Source organism: Natator depressus, chromosome 1 (assembly GCF_965152275.1).
Source record: "Natator depressus isolate rNatDep1 chromosome 1, rNatDep2.hap1, whole genome shotgun sequence".
NCBI lineage: Eukaryota > Metazoa > Chordata > Testudines > Cheloniidae > Natator > Natator depressus.
Genome location: NC_134234.1, coordinates 266,244,559 through 266,266,602, shown reverse-complemented (window position 1 = coordinate 266,266,602; position 22,044 = coordinate 266,244,559). Strand labels below are relative to the sequence as shown.

Genomic DNA, 22,044 nt, shown 5'->3' with positions numbered 1-22,044 from the left:
ACAGTGCTGTTTATATAATAAACTGTGCTGCAAAAACACTCAGGAGGGATGTTAATTTTCCTGAACAAGAAGTAGCTAACCATTGAACAAAAGCAGTGCATTCCTCAGAACATGAATGACAATATTTAAGTACACCTGGTTATTCCTTAAGAAATTCAAACAAATAAACAAATAAAGTACATACCAAATTCTTGAACTTTTAAAATGGCTAAGAAATTAGTTTTAATGGTTATAAGTCAAAAACATTAAACACATATAAAATACCCTGAAAGCGACATGTGCATCGCTGAGAAGCGGCCCCTCTATTTCAACGATATTCATGCTTGTTTCTCCACCAATCAGATGTACATTGGCTTCAACAGTCTCTGCAGAGCTCTGACATGCTGCACTCTCTCCTGGGTTTAGTGCTTTCGCAAGAGTATCAAATGCCCTATCAGAAGACATTGTTATCTATGAGTTCAGTCAAATTATACAGCAAAAGCAAGGAAAATGTAATATCTTGGCTGTGTAGGCTTCAGTCTAGACAGAATCTGTATAGGGTTGTACTTCCAAATATATTCCATTTTGTTCCCCAGTGTGATAATTTGAAAATCCCTAAAGCACTGCTCTATCCCAACACCTTACTTTGCTGCTACAAGCATTATTTTAAAAACAAATATTGGGGGGTGGAGGAGAAGGTTGTGTGGCACAGAATCATTGGGAATCCCTGTCCCCAAGGCAGAAGTAAGCTTTGCCTCCTGCTATAACATCTAAGGAGCAGATCCCTGGGGCTTCCTCCTAGCAGCAATGGGCGGGGGAGAGAGGTGCCGCCAGTGGCTGCCATCATTGGGAGCCTTTTCAGGGCTCCTTGCAGCTAACACAACAATAATCAGCCATCATTTCTCCACCAAAATACTTAGCAGGTAAGGGAGCAGCTGTCACAAAGAGGAGAGTTAAGGCAGAGATAGAGCCCTATCAAAACATCTGTTTATATGAAGGGGCTAAATAACACTACTGCTGCCAGAGATGGTGTCAGGGAGAGCAAGCCAAAGCAGTCCCGAGGGCTCTCTGATCTGCCTCAACTCTCCTGCCCACTTCAGTTTGGGCCATGCAGTGGTGAAATGTGTGTACCCATCATCCCTTCTTTAGGAAAGGAAATAAGGCTTCAATACTCATACATTAAATGTTTATCTCCAAGGAAATCCTTTTCCCTTCTACACCGCAACTCCTTCTGCAACAATAAGCCAAGTTTTACAAACCTTGCTCCCTAAGGGTATATCTACACTGCTCATGCCAGCTGACTAGGATCCCAGTGCTCAAGCTGTGGGGCTGTTTAATTGTGGTGTAGATGTTCCAGCTTGAGCTCTGGGACCCTCCTACTTCACAAGGTCCTAGAGGCCAGGCTCCAGCCTGAGCCTGGATGTCTACACTGCAATTACACACCCCTGAACCCTGAGTCAGCTGGCACAGGTCAGCTGCGGGTGTCTAATCACAGTGTAGACATACCCTAAGGCAGTGGTTCTCAAACTTTTGTACTGGTGACCCCCTTTCACACAGCAAGCCTTTAAGTGCAACCCCCCTTATAAATTAAAAACACTTTAAAAATATTTAACACTATTATAAATCCTGGAGGTGAAGTAGGGTTTCGGATGGAGGCTAACAGCTCGTGACCCCCTCCCCCCATGTAATAACCTTGCAACCCCCTGAGCAGTCATGACCCCCACTTTGAGAACCCCTGCCCTAAGGGCCCAGTCCTGTAGCCCTTGTTCATGCAGGAAGTCCCATTATCTCCAACATTTACTAGCATGAGTAAAGATTGCAAGATAAAGTTTCAAAGAAAGGAATGTCTAGAATAAATTTCTAGTGTGGACAAAAAAAATGAAATCATAACTCATTAAATAAGACAAGGTGTGTTCTGAGTAGTTTACGCATAGTATGGATTTCCTTTATTCTGAGTAATTTCAGGTCCTTTCCATCTCCCTCCCTCACTGATGGCTATACAGATCTAATCAAGCAGTAGGGAAGAATGATTATGTACAATTAGGCTGTTATCCAGCTAGGAAACAAAAGCAATAGACTAAATTGCAACATAAAGGGACTTAGACACAGGCCATTTAAAGTGTGGCTTAAATTTATTGCAGGAAAGTAAAGGTTTTATTTTGGGTCTGAGAGTCCCACACCCAACAGAAGATACAGAAAGAAAAATGACTAGAAAATCAGTGCGCCTTCTTGAAAGGCCTCAACCTCACTTTCTTTAGCAAATACTTTTAGGAGTCTCTTAGAATAAGTTTGTGTAATATTTGGAGGAAGTTATGTGAGATTTAGGTCTGATCTACACTACTAAGTTTCACCAGTAAAGTTTGCATTATGTTAACTCATGTTTGGGTGCATTCATGCGCAATTCTGAGTCCAGTCAGTAAAACCCTGGCTTTCTGTCAGTCAAGTTAAATCACGTCCCACAAAACAACATAAATCCTGTATGAGCACAGTTCTATGGGTATAACGCCCGTGTGGATGCTGCATTACCTGTACCAGTACAAACAATCCTCCAGAAACAATCCCACAATGACCCTTTCCCAGTCACTGTTCTGGTCCTGATTTTGAACTCTGCTGCCTGAAGGTCACAGTGATCAAAGTCCACCCCCTTTTAAAATCCTCAGCATGTTTTGGAAATGCTTCTCTTCCTACTGGCCCACCTTTTCTGCCTTCACACACAGGTAAGGCATGAGGTAAAACTGCAGCTAATAGGAGCATGGGGGCAGGGAATCAGGCACGCTTGCACTGCAGCCTGTTCTAAGGAAGAAGTTCTGGACTTCCTCAACCTATGGAGAGAGAACGCAGTGCAAACCCAACTGTGGAACTGCTGCAGGAATAAAGATTATTCAGACGTTGCAGAAGGGATGCAAAAGCTGGGATATGACAGGGAAAAGCAGCAATGGTGGGCAAAGGAGAAGGAACTGCAGCAGTCCTACCAATAGGCAAAGAAGGCCAACAGAAAATCTGGAGCTCCCTCCCACACCTGCTGCAACTATGTGGCACTGGATGCCATACTGGGCATATAACCCTGCGAGTGACAGTGGACACCTCGTAAGACCCAGAAGAAAGAACCCCAGCAACAGACAGCGATGAAAAGTTCACAGTGGAGGGGGATGTGGAAGATGCAATCCCTGAACAGACCAAGGAGCTCTTCAAGAGCCTGCTAAACGTAACTCTGACTCGCCCAGAGGAGGAACCCATTGAAAAAGGGGCAAAGACCTCAGGTAGGTGTACTGCACTTTTAAAAAAAACTTTATTCATAGGTTTTGGAACTCTCCTCCTTCATCCCCACCTCTAAAACTGGTGGCTGAACATATGTGGGCAAAAAACAAAGGAAGCCTTTTGAAGTAAACAGTTTATTTGAACAACATGCACTGGCAGTCATAGGCAAAAAATAAGAGAACACTATAAAATAAGCAACACAAAAACATTCCCACATGTATCCTTTTGCCAGGGTGGACAGATAGAATTTTTAGTAATATAAATCAATGCACTGCAAGCAGGAAAAAAAAAAAAAAAAGGTAGTGAAACCAACACTTGAGCATTCAATTCAAATACACAGAAAATTTAAAATAATCCTTAGAAGCAATCCAGTAAATATTTATTCCGACTATATGATTTTTTTTCTGACTAAAACTGGATGGTTAACAGATAATATAAAACATGAAAAATGCAGTACTGTAGTTTTCCAATCTTAAGAGTTCAAATAAAAAAACAATTATTTGCATGCAGTGCTTGAATTCAGGGGTAGAAAGAGGGAGAGATGGTTTATTGCTGGCTTAGGGGGTGTGGCTTTGAATTGACTTTGGACAGCTAGGCAGCAGCGACTACCCTTTCCTCTTTTGAAGTTTTTGGTTGATCTTGGAACAAATCTCTTTTATCATTTGGCACAATCTCAATAAAGTTTTCAAATACTGTAGGATTTAAATTTTGCTTGAACATTTCTCAGGATGGATGCTTTGTTTCTTCCACCATGATAGGAAACTTTTCCATGCCACCCCATAACAAGCTCCTGCAGCAGTGTTGGTGTGAAGAGGATGGCAGCATATGGACCTTGAGCAGTTGCCTCCTCAGGGCCTTTGGTACCCTCATGAGTGATACATCAGCCAGAATCACCACTGCCTGTAATAAGTTTAGCAATATTTACTGCACTATCCCTAAACGTATTACCCAGGACATAGGGCAGACTACCCCCCACAACTCTTCATGGCTACAGGTTTTGAAAAGTGCCCCCAATATACTCACCATGCTGCTAAACTGTCCTAAAACAAGTCTGACCCATGTCATACTTTCATGAATATTGTTATGGCAACATTTTAGGCAATTTTCTCAGTTATTTCCTACCTGCTAACCCTTTAACAATGTCTGAGCGTCTTGTTTATCAGCAGCTTCAGCTGGGGTATCATTGAGAGGGGCCCCCTTCACACATGCTAAAAGACTGACCTTGATCAGAAGGACAGGGGAGAACATGCTCAGATCTCCTCAGGAGCTCAGAGTCTGTGGACCGCAAGACAAGAAAGTGGAAGGAGTGCATGCTGGAGGAAAGGCACAAGTATGAGGAGCTGCATAGGTAAGTCCACCAAGACATTATGCAGCTCCTGGGATAGCAAAGGAAGATGCTATAAAGCATTATGCAATAAAGACTTACCCCCCACCAGCCACTGCACTACATGGACAATTCTGTTTCCACAGCTTCGCCTATAAATACCTCCCTCGTCAAGGTGTCAGCATAGTATGTCACAGTAATCCCTTGCTCTCAACCCCAGTGGAAAATAAGCAGTATTTCTATGACTGTATGTACGCTGGCCTGTGATTCATACAAGAAAGTTCAGCACTTTGCACTTTCTTTTTAAATGGTTTTAAATGTTCTTAGAACAATTTTTGTTGTTTATTACTGTTCAAAATTTTGTTTTGCGAAAATCAAGATTTATGTTGTCTTGCAAATAAGCTTTGTGACCTCGATCACTGGATTCATAAAATGCATTCAGAATTCATCTAAAATTGATATATAAGTCAAGTACACTTTAATCATGAAGTGACAAATTAACACAAACCACCACACTCAGACTATGGGTTGCGCAGTTAAAATACGCTTTTAAGACCTCCCTTAGCCATACAAGACCTTGATGGGCTCTTGTAATTGTCCAGCTGTTCAATATCAGCAGTCTTTCCACCTTCCCCTCCTCCACCCCACTGATAATGTTTCTCTTTGCTTCACAAATACTATGAAAAACACAACATGCAACCTAGTCATAAGGCATCTCCAGCATCCTGTCAATCTACCAAATGCACTTCCTGCACCAGCTCAGACAACAGTTAAATCTTTCCTTGCTGCGGTCCAGGTTCCCGGTATATGTCTTCATGAGCCAGGGAAGCAAAGAGGAGGACAGGTCTCTGAGAGTCATAGTTGACATTTCAACCCCACCAACATGAATGTGCTAGTCCAGGAAAAAGTGTCTCTTCACGTAGCTTTTTCAAAAAGGACTATATTCCTAAAAATGTGATGATTGTGCACCTTCCCTAACCATCCTATGTTAATGTCAGTAAAACATCCCCAGTGAACCACTAGTGCTTCTATAACCAGGGGAAAATATCCCTTTCCGTTTATGTATTCAGAAGTAAGGGCAGGGTTCCCAGAATCAGGATGTGTGTCCTGTCTATTACTGCCTCACCAGTTTGAGAAGCCCATTGTACTGAACCCATCTATTATTTCCAGTACATTGCCCATAGTCATAATCCTGTGCATCAGAACATGCTTAATGGCCTTATACACCTGGAAGATGACAGCCCCCACCACAGACTTTCCTGCAGTAAACACGTAGCCCCACCAGCTGATAGCAATCTGGGATTGCAAGCTTCCATAGTGTTACAGCCCCCGTTTTTTCCACTGTTAAAGCAGCTCTCATTTGGTGTCTCTGTGCTGCAAAGCTGGGATGAGCTTGACACACAACTCCAGGAATGTGGCCTTCTGCATCCAAAAGCTCTGCAGCTACTGCGGATTGTCCCAGATTTGCATGACAATCCAATCCCACCACTTGGTGTTCATTTCATGGGCCCAGAAGCATCACTTCACCATGTGCAGCTGGTTAGTAAATACCTTCAGCAAACACATTTTGAATCACTGTCTGCATCATCCTCCCCTCAGTTTTCTCAGTTTTATAGCTGCACACCTAGCTGCTGTGGTAGTTGTTGAAGATCACAGAAGAATCAGGCGCCTGTCTCTAAAATAGACATGAGAACTCTACTGATCTGTTCAGCATCCATGCTTCTGCCAGCAAGATGGCAGGAAGACTGAAAACCAGCATGAGGAACTGAAAGTATTTTTAAAATGGCACAGAACAAGAAAACTATGGGATGGAACAGAAGGAATTGTGGAAACTTGGACTCAAGCTCCCACAATTCCTTTAGAGGAGTACTGGTATTCCACAACACTCTTCCAAAATATCCCAGAAGGCAGTGTGCTGATGGTAGCATGGGACACACTCGGATGCCAACCCACAATGCAAAGCACCTTTTGCTGATACAATCTCTCACCATGAGGATGTACTGCACCGTTAAAGGCAGTCATGTGTGCAAGTGCTCTATTGAAATTGCCACGTTGGCAGCTGTATGCCAGCAGAAATGCTGCCAGTAAAGCTTTCTAGTGTAGACATGGCCTTCGATCAAACTTTGAATTTTACATTTGAAACTGTTTTTCCTCTAATATGCATTATCTGAAGGGAAACTCCCTTTGATGACTTACGAGAAGGGACGATGTATTAAGTAAGGTCAAAGCTCTCCCATCTTGCTCATTAATATACACGATATAGAATGCAATTTAAAAAAAAATATGTACAAGAACACTAAAGGGTGCAAAGTTAGGCACTGAAAAGTGTAAGGAAATGTGAAGGTTGCCTGTTCCATCTTACTTCTATCCCCTTGTGCATTTGTACATTACAGTCTTCAAGCACATCATCATAAACTATTATATTCTCCAAAGTCCTGTCTCATATGGTATACAGATTGAGGGCTCTATGAGGTTCCTATTGATGTCAATGGAAAGAGACACACCGACTTCAATGGGAATTAGATAAGATACTGAAAGAGGTAGGTGTACATAAATTCTGCTTGCAATAACAGAGTCAATACAGAATAAAGCAAACTAAAGCCTAGGGGCCAGATCATCAGCTGCATTAATTGGAGCTAGACTAGTTTATCCAATGGATTTACTCCAAATTTACATTGGTGTAATACAGTAATTTTTGGCTCTGAGCGTACAGGATGGATAGTATGTAGTGAATTACTACTACCTTGGCTGCTGTTGGGTAAATGCTTGAGCTGAAAGGGTTGGCAAGATTGTGCTGGAAGGATTAACTGGACCAGCACTGCTGTACTACCCGCTTATCCTACCTACACTAGCACTGAAAAGGTTCAAATTAAAATCAATGTAGGCAAAGGATTTGTAAAATGTACTGAGTGAACACCACTGTAATAATACTGAAAAGATCTATGAAGCACTTCTCTATGCACAGAAAGTATTTTACGTGCATTCCAAGTGACTGAAATGGAGTTGTCAATGTTCAGTTGCCTGTGTAGATGAGACTCATGAACAATAAATTTTCCTATGTGGAACAAAGTACTAAAAGAGTATACAGTATTCAGAGTAACAGCCGTGTTAGTCTGTATTCGCAAAAAGAAAAGGAGTACTTGTGGCACCTTAGAGACTAACCAATTTATTTGAGCATGAGCTTTCGTGAGCTACAGCTCACTTCATCGGATGCATACTGTGGAAATTGCAGAAGACATTATATACACAGACACCATGAAACAATACCTCCTCCCACCCCACTCTCCTGCTGGTAATAGCTTATCTAAAGTGATCATCAAGTTGGGCCATTTCCAGCACAAATCCAGGTTTTCTCACCCTCCACCCTCCGCCCCCCCCCCCCCCCCCCGCCACACACACAAACTCACTGTCTTGCTGGTAATAGCCCATCCAAAGTGACCACTCTCTTCACAATGTGTATGATAATCAAGGTGGGCCATTTCCTGCAGAAATCCAGGTTCTCTCACCTCCTCACCCCCATACACATACAAACTCACTTTCCTGCTGGTAATAGCTCATCCAAAGTGACCACTCTCCCTACAATGTGCATGATAATCAAGGTGGGCCATTTCCAGCACAAATCCAGGTTTTCTCACCCCCCCACCCCCATACACACACAAACTCACTCTCCTGCTGGTAATAGCTCATCCAAAGTGACCACTCTCCCTACAATGTGCATGATAATCAAGGTGGGCCATTTCCAGCACAAATCCAGGTTTTCTCACCCCCCCACCCCCATACACACACAAACTCACTCTCCTGCTGGTAATAGCTCATCCAAAGTGACCACTCTCCCTACAATGTGCATGATAATCAAGGTGGGCCATTTCCAGCACAAATCCAGGTTCTCTCACCGCCCCCCCCCCCAACAAACTCACTCTCCTGCTGGCAATAGCTCATCCAAACTGACCACTCTCCCCACAATGTGCATGACAATCAAGGTGGGCCACTTCCAGCATAAATCCAAGTTTAACCAGAATGTCTGGGGGGAGGGGGTAGGAAAAAACAAGGGGAAATAGGCTACCTTGCATAATGACTTAGCCACTCCCTAACCTGGATTTCTGCAGGAAATGGCCCACCTTGATTATCATACACATTGTGAAGAGAGTGGTCACTTTGGATGGGCTATTACCAGCAAGAGAGTGAGTTTGTGGGGGGGGGGGGGGGGGGGCGGAGGGTGAGAAAACCTGGATTTGTGCTGGGAATGGCCCAACTTGATGATCACTTTAGATAAGCTATTACCAGCAGGAGAGTGGGGTGGGAGGAGGTATTGTTTCATGGTGTCTGTGTATATAATGTCTTCTGCAATTTCCACAGTATGCATCCGATGAAGTGAGCTGTAGCTCACGAAAGCTCATGCTCAAATAAATTGGTTAGTCTCTAAGGTGCCACAAGTACTCCTTTTCTTTTTGAGTATACAGTATATAATATGTGGACCAAGGCCTACTACTGATGACGATCATGGGAATATAAATCAGCCACCAAGGTTACATTTAAATTCTTTCCAAACACAAATATAATTTACTCATATTTCTTTCTAAATGGAACTTTTCACTGCAAAATTTTACTCAGAACTCAGTTAGCGTCTTGTGTATGGTTATTCTTCATCACAAGTTCTGTATGTTAATGTAATGATTTTTACCGAAGAACTGTCTGCATTGTTTGATTGCGTAAGCTTTGAGTGAGATTACCAAAAAGAATTATATTTAAAAAATGTAAATATTGTAGTGTGCCTTACCTGGTAACATCACTACTTGCTTGCTCTTCTTGATGAAGTTCAGACAATGATGTATCTCCGTTGCTTAAACTTTCAATCATAGACAGCTCAGCACTACTTTGAGACATGTCTTTGGATTTACTGAGATTTGCTAATGATGTTACCACATTTGCCAGTGTGCTTAAATCCCCCTGACATGCCTCAACCTAGGGGAAAAAAAGGATAGCTTTAATCTTTTCACACTGACAGAACCTGACTTTGTAAAGGAAAAAATTCAGCTTTCACACTAACAAATGAAGACATGGGATTGCAAACAGAACCCATGAAAAGTAATGGCAGGTTTCAGAGTAACAGCCGTGTTAGTCTGTATTCGCAAAAAGAAAAGGAGTACTTGTGGCACCTTAGAGACTAAGGTGCCACAAGTACTCCTTTTCTTTTCATGAAAAGTAAGTGACTTTCAGGAACAGATTAATTAAAATGAAGAAATTAGAGGTTGCACATGTTAATTTTGAAACAATTTTTTCAAAAATGAACTTTTACCAGTAGTTGACATATTTTTATGGGAACAGTACTCCAAAAAGCAACAACAATTATGGAAAGACCCGCTGCTTTTAAATTATTCTTAATTGTGGGAGGGAGGGGATGGGGGACATGCACACTTACTAGTTTCTGTAGGCCAAGTTCATTGCATGCATCAGGAGCTCCTTGCATTCCTTCAATTTCCCCCACAAACTCCATCCTCCCATCTCCTCCCCCTATTTCTGGAAATGCCTGCAACCACCCGTATGCTAGGGTCCCCCATTCCCCCGCCCCCGGCCAGGGTCTCTGGATGCCCCCCTATGACTCCCACCATTATTATAAAATTTCTTTCTGTCTGGGAGAAAAGTCATTAAGGGTGTCAACATGTTAAACTGTATTGGGAGGATGGGCAGAGCTGAGATGCGGGAATTGTTATGCTGGAAGGTGTTAATGTCTGCCATCAACCGGTTCTTTGATCTCTTGACAATTACAGAGGTGGTAAAGCTGCTGCATCTGCTAACAAGATGCAAGGGGCTCTACATTTCCCACATTTCCCTCTTCTAGTTTTTCGATTTTCACCAAAATCAATAGGATTTTGTTCATTGATGCCTAGAACATTCCCTGAAATGACTGGATGCGACATTCAAAAGTTACTGTGTTGCACCCAAACAGAGAAATGCCATCAAGCTGAGTGACAAAGTATATCTTGGGACCAACGCAGCTACGGCAACATAGCAAACATCCAGTTGAATGTAAGACCTTGCTTCACTCGGCAAAATTATTGGTATTTTACACTGTTGAACTGCACAGTGACTAGGATTTCTCAGCTTTATAAATCCCATTTGTTTCTCTCACAATTTTTTTTAAACTTCATTCATTTTGAACAGCATTTCAATTTTCATAGCGTACACTACGGCCAAATTTTTCAGCACAACTGCAGAAAGCTTTGTTGAGACTTGCCTTTTTGTTTGTTTGCAGTGCTGTGGCAGCCATGTTGGTCCTAGGATATTAGGGACATTAGATACCCCAAGAGAATCTGCTTCAATAGCTGGTGGGGGGACACCCTCTGACCACACACCCCTAGTTGTCACCTGCCTCCCAACACTGGAACCCATACAGGATTTCATTAAACAATAACTCAGTGGTGACCACATCCTGAAATAAATCTTTCTTGAACCCCCTCTTCTGGCCTTCAAACAATTCCCAAATGTCACCAAGCTCATCATCAGAAGCAAGCTCCCAATAGACGAGGACAAACACATTCAAAGCGGCACCAGACCCCACCAGAGCAACAGATGCAAAACCTCCATACATAGCTACACTGCTACGATAATCAATACTTCCCACAACACTCCTTACAGGATCCATGGGTCCTATATATGCCTATCACAATGTGTGGTATCCCTCATCTCGTGCACTAAATACCTGAACAACAACTATATGGGTGAAAGAGGAGGTTACTTACCTGTAACTGGAGGTTCTTCAAGATGGGTAGTCCCTATCTGTATTCCATTGAGGGTTTATGCATGAGCACCATGTGACCCGAGCCAGAGAATTTGAAAGTAGTAGCGTCCGTTGTTCCCGCGCATGCGCCCTTGCCTCGCCTTATGGCTTCGTCTGAGGTGATAAAGGGGGGGCGTACCAACCATGTCTCCAGTTCCTTCTCCACTGCAAATCCAAGAGATCCGCAGCAGAGGGGAAGGAGGGCGGGAAGTGGAATCCAGATAAGGACTGCACAAAGAATCTCTAATTACAGGTAAGTAACCTCCTTTTCTTCTTTGAGTGATGGTCCCTATTGTATTCCACTGAGAGTGATTAACAAACAGTATCTCAGGGGTTCTCAAACTGGGGGTCGGGACCCCTCAGGGGGTTGCGAGGTTATTACCTGGGTGGTCGCAAGCTGTCAGCCTCCACCCCAAACCCTGCTTTGCCTCCAGCATTTATAATGGTGTTAAATATATTTAAAAGTGTTTTTAATTTATTAGGGGGTGTCGCACTCAGAGGCTTCCTATGTGAAAGGGGTCACCAATACAAAAGTTTGAGAACCACTGCAGTACCTAAACTGGAGGAGGGTGCAAGGAGGAGGATGGAACGGTTTAGTGCAGGACAGCCGCACCAAATGAGGCATCCGTCGCAGAGTTCTGCACCAAAGTGCAATGCGAAGCGAAGGTATGTGCTGAACTCCATGTGACCACTCTACATATGTCTCAAAGCGGCACTTCATGGAGAGTGGCCATGGTTGAACCTGGGGCTCTTGCGGAATGGGCCCTCACCCCCAGGGGAAGAGGCAGTCCTGACAACTCATAACGTAGTGTAATGCACCCCAAAATCCACTGGAAATTCTCTGTGTAGAGACTGCATGCCCCTTAACTCTCTCCATTACTGTGATAAACAATCTAGGAGATTTCCCGATCAGTCTTGTCCTCTGCAGTTAGAAGGTCAAAGCCTGATGGAGGTCGAGTGAGTTATGTCATTGTTCCTCTTCCGAGGCATGAGGCTTCAGAAAGAAAGCAGGTAAGTGGATGGGTTAATTCAGATGAAACTGGGATACAACTTTTGGTACAAACTTGAGATTGAAAAGAGGGACATAAAGCAAACCCAGCGGCTCAAAGGGTTGTTTCATTAGTGCTGATAGAACGAGGTTGAGGTCCCACTGGGGAGTGATAGGTTGTGCATGTGGGAAAGTTCGGATGAGATCTTTTCAATACCTAGCAGTCAATGAGTATGTAAATACACAGTGCCCTTCCATGGAGAGGGGTGGGCTGGAAGGTGCTAATTGCTGCTAGGTGGGTTTTGAGGGTGAGCCTCAATGTTTTTAAGGATAGGAGGTAATCCAAAAGAAGGGGAATTTCCACTTCCTCTGGGGAAAGCAGTTTCTGTTGGGCCCAGGAGGTGACGCGGTTCTATTTGGCTTGGTAGGAACTAAGATGTCACTTACTACGGTGTTGTGGAGTTTCCACTCATGATCAGACACAAATCTGCTGCTGAGAGAGTCTGCAATCACATTCTGAGTCCCCAGAAGATGGGCTGCAGAGAGCAGGATCTTGTGGGTGATGTGCCAATTCCATAGATTGACTACCTCCACACACAGAGTGGTTGACTTCCTGTCCCCTTCTTTGTTGACGTAATAAACAGTGATAGTGTTGTCCGACATGATGAGAATGTGATCAGAGCAGATGCATGGGAGAAATGTTTGGCATGCCTTCCTTACAGCCTGGAGTTTCCGAACGTTGATGTGCATCCTGGATTCCCAAGGAGTCCATGTTCCTTGTGTCATGTGATCTCTCGTGCGCTCCCCACCCTACGAGGGACGCATCGGTGATGACTGTCCCATCCAGGGAGGATGGGAAAAAGGGGATCCCCACACAGACCTGTCATGGGTCCATCCACCACTGGAGCGATGAGAGTACCTCAGGGGGAAATGTCAGCATAAGGTCTCTGGTATGTCACATGGGTGAATAAACTCTTTTGGAGCTACATCTGGAGGCTGTGAAGGTGAAAGTGAGTGAAGACAGTGACATATGTGCATTATGCCATGTGGCCAAGGAGGGATAGGCAAGTCCTGGCCGGGACCAACGGACTGTTGACTTCTTGGGCGACAAGTTCTTGCAGAGTCGGAATCTGACCCTTGGTAGGTAAGTTTGTGCTGTGATTGAGCTGATGGAGGACTCCTGAAGTCTAGGGACTGTGTGGGAACCAAAGTTTATTTTTCAACATTGACGCTGACTCCGAGGAAGGAAAGGAGTCTCAAGAACATGGAGGTCGAGACTCGAGCTTCATCTCTGGATTGTGCTGCTAGTAGCCAGTCGTTGAGATAGGGGAATATAAGGATCCCATAACGCCTGAGGTAGACCACCATGTCAGAAATAACTTTGGTGAAGACCCTTGGAGCAATTGAGAGTCCAAATGGCAGGACCCTATACTGAAAATGCTGATAGCCTACCATGAACCTCAGTTATCGTCTGTGGGCCGGATAGATGTATATGTGAAAACAGGCATCCTGCATATCGAGAGGCATAAACCAGATGCCTTTTTCTAACAATGGGATGATGGCTGCTAAGGTGACCATACAAAACTTGGGTGTATGGATGGAGCGACCGAGATGATGGAGATCCAGGATTGGCCTCCACATGCCCTTCTTTTTGGGAATCGGGAAGTAAGCTGAATAGAACCCTGTTCCTTGACAGTCTGGAGGAACCTACTTTATCGCCCTTCTTTGTAGTAAGGAGTCCACTTCTAGGGCAATGATGCTGTCATGAAATTGGTCCTTGAGGAGCGATTGGGGAGGGGGTTGTGTATGAGGTAGTGATGAATTTGATCATATAACTATAGTGGGTGACAGTTAGCATCCACTTGTCCATTGTTATTGCACTCCAAGCTGGTAGAAAGAGTGCTAGACAACTGCCAAAGGGGATGGTGTGGTTGATGGTTCCTCAGAAATATCTTTTCTGAGAGATTTGCATGTGTGAGGAGGAAGGCTGTGAAGGTGGACCTGGAGGGAGAGATCGTTGGGTCTCTCGGTGGTTTGTACAGCCTCCTGTGGAAAAACTGGATGTGGATGGTGGGAAGTAGAATTTATGCTTGGGTGCTGGTGGGTAGATATCAGCAAGTGAAGTATGGTTCTTGACTCTTTGAGGATGTGGAGGGAATCGTCTGTTTTCTGATTAAAAAGATGAAATTCACTGAAAGGGAGGTCCTCAGTGGTATTTTGTATCTCCCTGGGGAAGTCAGAGGAATGAAGCTACAATTCCCTTTGCATGACAATGCTTGTAGCCACCGAGCGGGAGGAAGTGTCTGCCGCCATAGGCACTGACTTACTCAGGTCTCAGGGGGTGCTCGACCTCTGCTCCCCCCAAGGCCCCGTGCCCACCCCACCTCTTCCTGTCCTCTCCTCACCCCCCCACAGCGCCTCCTGAACACCACTGAACAGCTGATTCTCAGTGGGTGGGAAGCGCTGGGAGGGAGGGGGAGAATTTGATTGGCGGGTGGCGCTGATCCATGGGGCTGCCAGTGGGTGCTGAGCACCCACCATTTTTTTTCTGTGGGTGCTCCAGGGCTGGAGCACCCCCGGAGTCGGCGCCTATGCCCGCTGCTTCTACAGCTGATTGAAGCACTCTCCTTACCACCAGTTCCCCTTCCTCCACGATTGATTGGAACCAGGCCCAATCTTGTTGTGACAGTTTCTCAGCAAAATCCTCCAGTTTGCTATAGTTCAAGAAGTCCTATTTGGCAAGCAATGCTTGATAGTTTGAAATCCTGAACTGGAGGCTTGCTGAGAAGACCTTGTGTCACATAAGGTCCAACCATTTGCCCTCCTTATCAGCCGGAGTGGAGCATGGGTGTTGCTGACCATTCCAGCCTGTATTACAAGGGAATTGGGAGGGGGTGCGAGAAAAGAAACTCAGTCTCCTTAGCCAGTACCCTTGGGGGTAGGCGTGCACATGGCTGGAGTATGCCAAACTGTTTGAGCTGGCTGGAGGATGGCATTGTTGATTGGCAGGGCAACCCTACCCAGTACTGATGAGTGAAGGATGTCCAGGAGCTGTTGTTGTATGTCCTGTACTTCCTCCAGGGGGATGTGAAGTTCACCCGCCATCCTACACAGGAGATCTTGGAATTAACAAAAGTCATCCGGGGGCAAGGAGAAAGCCAAAGTCACTGCAGTATCTTGGGAGAAAGACAGAAAGTGCTTCTGCTTCAGCAATACTGTGGGAACCCGACTGAGCAGGTTTTCTTACATGATCAGTTCAGAGTACCTACTTGAGGGTGTTCTAGACGAGGGAGAGGTGAAATCTCCCACGCAGAATGGGTGGTTATTGGGGCCAGGATCCCCAGTAGGGCCAGCATGACAGATCTGGAGGGTGCTGTGGCAGCACCAGGGTGTGGGGAACCAGTCTCCTCTGCAGTTGGTGAGGAGGATATTGCCATGCTATAGATGGCCTCTTTGGGTATTCATAGTGGCGGTAAGGGATGGAGAGCCCCCATGCTTCAACTGAATCCTCTGAGGTTGAAAACTCGGATCCCGGTTCCATGGCACTAATGTCAGAGCTGGTGGGAGTGTGTAGGCCACTGGAGGAGGTGGTGAAGGGTGCCTTGAATGCGATATGTCTTGGGTGGGAGATTTGGCCTCTAAAGGTGGAAGGTAGTAGAAGGCGTGGAGATCTTGGTTCTTCGAGGGCAAACAGTTCCTGGGGCTCTGGCATTTTCTCTGACCTCTGTGGCATTAATGGTACCCTCTCCATAGCTGAAACTGGTGCTGGAGCAGTGGACTTTCCCAGGGCCAACAGGTCCTATACCTTAAAGGAGGCAGACTTTGACTGTGTGTGGGGCTTGGTACCTGGTAGCGGCAAATCTGCCAGTTTGTGCGGTTTCTTGTCACATTTATGGATCTTGGAGCGCACTGCTTCCCTGTGGCTGGAACTCGTGGAAGGAGCGTCCCCTTTCTTTGGTTTAGAGGAAGACTTACTGCCATGCTTATATGCATGATTCCTGACCTCCCGGCCCCGGCACAGAGTCCATAGTGGTGGTACCACCAGAGCTGAACTCAATCTCTGTAGCTGGAGATGCACTCCTGGATGTCTCAGGCCGACATACAAGGGGGATTCTCCGGCCTGGGTCTGATTGAGGTCTCATAGCGACTTCCATGAGATGCTTCTTGAGGCAGACACCCTGGATTTCTTGGGTATGGCTTGGGAAGGACTGGCAGACACTGCACCTGGATGAAATGTGGACTTCTCCCAAGCAGTAGAGGCAGCGTTGATATTCATCACTGATCAAGAAGGAACACAGGCAGGAGTTGCAGATTTTAAAGATTGGGGTCTTTGGCATTGTCCAGTACCTGTGTGTGCGTAGGTGTTTACAAGTAAACAGATTCCCCCAAAAGTCCCAAATCAACTTTAAATAACTACTAAAATGACTAAAAACTATGCAAAAACAGTAAAATGGCTAAATACTAAAAAAATTTAACTATATACAACTATACTCTTTTTAAAGGTGTGTCATATGCAAGAGAACACGAATAGTTCTGACCTGGACCACAAGGCAGTGAGAAGAACTGGAGATGTGGTCAGTACATCCCTGCCATTTATCAGCTCAACCGAAACCCTAAGGTGAGGCAAGGGTGCACGCGTGGACCAATAGACACTACCACTTTTAAATTCTCCGGCTCCAGATACATGGCGAGCGTGTGTAAATCATCAGTGGAATACAATAGGGACCATCACTCGAAGAAGAATGAGACAATTGCTATGCTCTCAAATGAGCTCACACAGAAAAATGAGAAAAGCAAAGAACCCTCTTATCACTCATGGGTGAACACGTGTCATAAAATGATCACTTCATATTTGACTTCTCAGTCCTCGTCCTCAAAGAAAACCTGCACAACATCTTCAAAGATGAACCTGGGAGGTTAAATTCATTACTTAATAAGACACTAAAAATCATGGACTTAATAAAGACTCCGGATTTATAGCTCATTACAACAATCTTGTTACCCACTAACCCTCCTGGGGTCAGCAATGGGTCACTCTTCTGTAGTAGACAGGGCTTTCATACATGTTATATCAACACAATTTCTACACACACTACATCTAGTTACTGAGAATAATTAGAAGCAGTAGTAAGCTACTCTCAGCAAACTCTTCTTTGGTGTAACCAACCCAGAAATAGTACGTATATATAGAATCTGGTCTGATGTACACCACAGTATTGGAATGGTGCAGAGTCAAAATTGAATATACAGAGCAGAAAGATATGAAAAATATGGGGAAAGTGGTGAAACTGGCACAAACATATTTTAAAATGTAAAAAAAAAATTGCAGGAAAATTGGGTGCACAATTCAGGGTAGCTTCATTTATTATTCTGTTTGTATTGTGCCCATCACTGTGATCCTCGAGATAAATTACAGGTTAATTGTAAAAGTGTAGCTAATAAATAACAATTATTGTCTCTACCACCATGAGTCACAACAAACTCTGAGACAGCTGCACGACCCTCAACCATCACAGGCTGAAAGGCCCCTTCTGTCTGCTCCACAGACAAAGAAGAGCCGGACACACTTTCTCCTTTCCCAGACACCCAGCTTGGGATCTCATTCCCCTGGTCCCAGCACACAAGGCTGGTCACAGACAACTGCTTAGAGATCAGGGTAGCTCCCTCCATAGGCAAGTCAATACCCCTGACAGACACAGGCACGTTCCCTTCCTTGTCCCACTTCTCCACCCAGGTACCAGGTAAGGTCCAGGGACACTCATCTTCCACTCTCCTCGCCTTCCCACCCTGCTGACTAGACACAGCCATCAGCTCACAAGGCTGCCTAGGCTCATCCAGACTTTCCTTCCAATGGATCCTCGTTAAAGGATTTAAAGTGTACTCATTCCAATTCAGCCTGCTTTGAACACTCTAATTTTTTCAAAGTAAACGCTTCGGACCCCCAGGACACTCAGTTAAGAGCATCAAGGGAGCGCCGAGAGGCAGGGGCTGGGACAGGCGGTAGCTCGCCTCGCGGCGGACCGCCAGCTCGATCCCAAGATCCAACTATGAGCTTTTTAACTGCAGCAACTTTAATATACGCTATTGGAGCTGGAATTACCGCGGCTGCTGGCACCAGGGGAATGAGATCCCAAGCTGGGTGTCTGGGAAAGGAGAAAGTGTGTCCGGCTCTTCTTTGTCTGTGGAGCAGACAGAAGGGGCCTTTCAGCCTGTGATGGTTGAGGGTCGTGCAGCTGTCTCAGAGTTTGTTCTGGACTCAGCTAAAGCCCAGGAAGGGAAGGGTCCTAAGTTTGTGTCTGCTCGGGTGAATGGCACCGTAACTAGGTCGCATCCAGTTAGCGTCTATGTAAAATCCCAGAGACCAGACAATTCTGGTGCTTGTATTTTCCCTGTTGCTAGTGTGTGGCTGGGAAAGGGTGCAGCAACTCTGTCTAATCAGGGTGAGATCCTAGCCAGGGCACAAGGAGAGCAGGAAGGTGATGTGATTGTGTTACCTACTGAGGGTGTGGAAACCTGCAGCAAGAAGGAAAAGATTCCTGAACTTGTGTGTGGCAAAGGGAAGGAGAATGCTTCTGACCTTTTATCTAGGAAGTCTGTAACTTTGCCTGAAAGGGGATTGTGTAGGAATCCGCCGGATGGGCCAGAGGTGATTCTGGATGTAAGGGAGACCCAGAAAGAGTCTGTTGTAGCTCAGGAAAGTGTTCCTCTCGAGCAAGCCCTCCGTAAAGAGGGTAAGAGCAGAATTTCTGTGAGGGGTGAATTGTTGCATAGAAAAGCCCTAGGGAAAGGAATCCTCATGGAGTCTTTGCAAGCAGTTTACTGCCACTGAAGGGCGTGAAAGTGATTTAATCAAGAAAGTTTCAGTTCCTAACAGCCAGAAATTTTCTGTTGTGACTGAAGCCACTGACTTTCCTGTTGAAAGATCCAGTGTGGATGGCTTTGAGAAGGTCTCAGATGGAGTGAAAGCTGTTAAGAAAGTTAAACAGTCCTCTAACCAAGTGGCTGTGTTTGGCCAGCTTGTTGGGGAGACAAGGTTGTTGAGAAAGGGATGTCTCCATGCTAGTTCTGTCAGTGAACAGTATGTGGCCCAGGTCTAGGTGGGGGCTCTTAACCAAGAGAGCCCGAATTGCAGCCCTCCAGACTGGAGCGCTGGGAGAAGACCCAATCCCAGTTTGACCCCCGGGGCTTTTGGGGTGGCCAAAGGGCACAGGCTGCATAAACCTTCCCACATGCGGCCTGTGAGTGCTATTGACCACCCCCGACCTAAGGGAGGGCGTAAAACTGGAAGGGCCTGGTGTAACTCCCACCAAGGAATGGAAGAGATGCTCGTGGCTTCGAACTTCCCCAGGTCACCGGCTAAAGTGACCCCGCTCAGTTCGATCTCGAAGGGGGGAGAGATGTGACAAAGTGGGACTGTTCTTAATGTTTCCTCTGAATAGTGTGGGGGTGCCTCAGTTTCCCCTATGCAGTTCTTAAATCTCTAGGGGGTGGGATAAGGGTGTATGATCATTGCAGAGCCCTAGAGGGCAGGTGTGTGCAGGGGTCTGGACAGAGAGAATGGCCGACACCCTGTTTCCTGGCAACTAATGGCCTTGCCCTTCCCCCCTGCAAGGTGAGAGCTAAAGGGTTGGAGAACAAAGGTATCAGGTGCCCTCCTGGCCCGGGAAAGGAACAAAACCCAGAGGAGGAGGGGCTGGAAGGAGTTTCAGTTTGGGGCTGGCTGGGACATGGAGTGAAGTGCAGACGGGGTTGTCTGGCTCACTGCCCCCCAAAATGGACCCAGCTGAGGGGTCCCGTTCTCTGCACCTGCAAGCTCTGTTTTAGACCACGTTCCTGTCGTCTAATAAACCTTCTGTTTTACTGGCTGGCTGAGAGTCACGTCTGTCTGCGAAGTTGGGGTGCAGGACCCTCTGGCTTCCCCAGGACCCCGCCTGAGTGGACTCGCTGTGGGAAGCGCACGGAGGGGCAGAGGAGGCTGAATGCTCCGAGGTCAGACCCAGGAAGGTGGAAGCTGTGTGAGCTGTGTGTCCTGCAGACAGGCTGCTCACAGAAAGGCGACTGCCCCAGAGTCCTGACTGGCTTCACAGGGAACAGTTCCAGAGCATCGCCCAGGGACTCCATGACAACTCACTGTTCAAATAGCCATTGGCACTTGGGCTATGTAACTGAATACGATCTTTTCAGCATTTCATTTGTAAAACTTCCCTGGTATGTTCTGCTGTTTTGTAAGCCAATCAGAAGTAGAGGGACGATGTTTATGAAGAAGGAATGGATGAGAAGTCATGTCAGCCTAGGCATGCAGGGAAGCCATAGCACTACAACAAGGTATACTTTCTTTTCACTTCTTGATTTTCCTGCTAAATAGCCCACAAGGTAGCCAGTAGCCGGCCAGACAGCAACCTTTTCCTTATTAAAAATCACATTAAGAAAAAGAGCATGCTTACCAGCAGGCAACAACAAAGCTGCCCTCTCAAGTATGCCACGTTTTATTTAATTACTTATTCATACTCTCATTTTCATTGATCTGTCTGTTAAGGGAAGAAATGTCTTTTGACTAGACCTTTGCCAGATGCAGCAAGCAGAGTAAAGTGCATGAGAACAGAATAAGGAAATTGGACATCAGTTGAAGAAAGAAAAAGGTGTTAGAGTAAATGAAGAAACCAACAGAACTCAGATGAAAGTGGGAACAGGTAAAAATCTGCCTGAAAAAAATCCATGAGGAATAAGCATGTTGTTTAGTTATCTCTTATTAACTGAGTGAGTAAAGGGTTTGAATTGCTGCCTGACCTGTCTTTTGTTTAAGTTTAAGAAACAACTTCTTTTTCCTTTATGCCGCTTTTCCTGGTGAGGGTCATGGCGGCGGCATGGAGAGTAGGGAGGACCAGACCTCCCTTTTCTCTGCAACAGGTTCCAGCTCCTCCCGAGAAGTTTCCAGGCCAGTCAGGAGATATAATTCCTCCAGTGTGTCCTGGGTCAGCCTCGGGGCCTCCTCCCAGTGGGGCATGCCCTGTAGAGTTCCAAAGGAAGCTTCCCACAGGGCACCCTTATCAGGTGCCTGAACTGCCTCAGCTAGCTCCTCTTGATCCGGAGAAGTAGCGGCTCTACGCCGAGGCTCTCCCAAATAGCTGACCCCACCAGCCTGTTTCGGAGAGTAAGCCCAGCCTCCCTGTGGAGAAACCTAATTTCTGCTGCTTGTACCCGCGATCTCCTCCTTTCAGTCATCACCCAAAGTTATTGACTGTAGGTGAGGATGGGGACGTAGATCAACCTGTAAACCGAGAGCTTCGTCCAAGAACTCAGCTCTCGCTGTGCCACCACAGATTGGTATAGCGTCCGCATCACTACGGCCGCCACATCAATCCACTGGTTCATCTCACACTCCCGCTTACCATCACTCGTGAACAAAACCCCTAGATACTTGAACTGTTCCATTAAGGGCAGCTACTCCCCCCTCACCTGGAGAGTGCTGATTCTCATCCCAACCGTTTCACACCCAGCAGCAAAACGTTCGAGTGCGCATTGGAAATCACAGTCTGAAGAAGCAAGAAGGACATCATCTGCAAACAGCAGAGATGCCACCTGTAGTGGATACACTCCACAGCTCAGCTGTGCCTTGACATCCTGTCCATGAAAATCATGAACAGGAGTGGGGACAAGATGCACCCTTGGTGGAGTCCAATGCCCCCCTTGAACAAACTCGCCTTAATGCCAAGAATA

At 45.8% G+C, this 22,044-nt stretch overlaps 1 protein-coding gene across 6 annotated transcripts in view; it reads right to left on the bottom strand.

Annotated features, from left to right (window-relative positions):
* Nucleotides 1-22,044, bottom strand: part of NR2C1 (nuclear receptor subfamily 2 group C member 1) — a 99,180-nt gene that overhangs the window by 24,366 nt on the left and 52,770 nt on the right. For all 6 annotated transcript variants that reach the window (XM_074941891.1, XM_074941895.1, XM_074941893.1 and 3 more), the window contains 2 exons: nucleotides 9,339-9,523; nucleotides 265-430 (listed from right to left, as the gene is read on the bottom strand). In XM_074941891.1, the coding sequence (XP_074797992.1) occupies nucleotides 265-430; nucleotides 9,339-9,523 (351 nt within the window). The remainder of the gene's footprint in view (nucleotides 1-264; nucleotides 431-9,338; nucleotides 9,524-22,044) is intronic.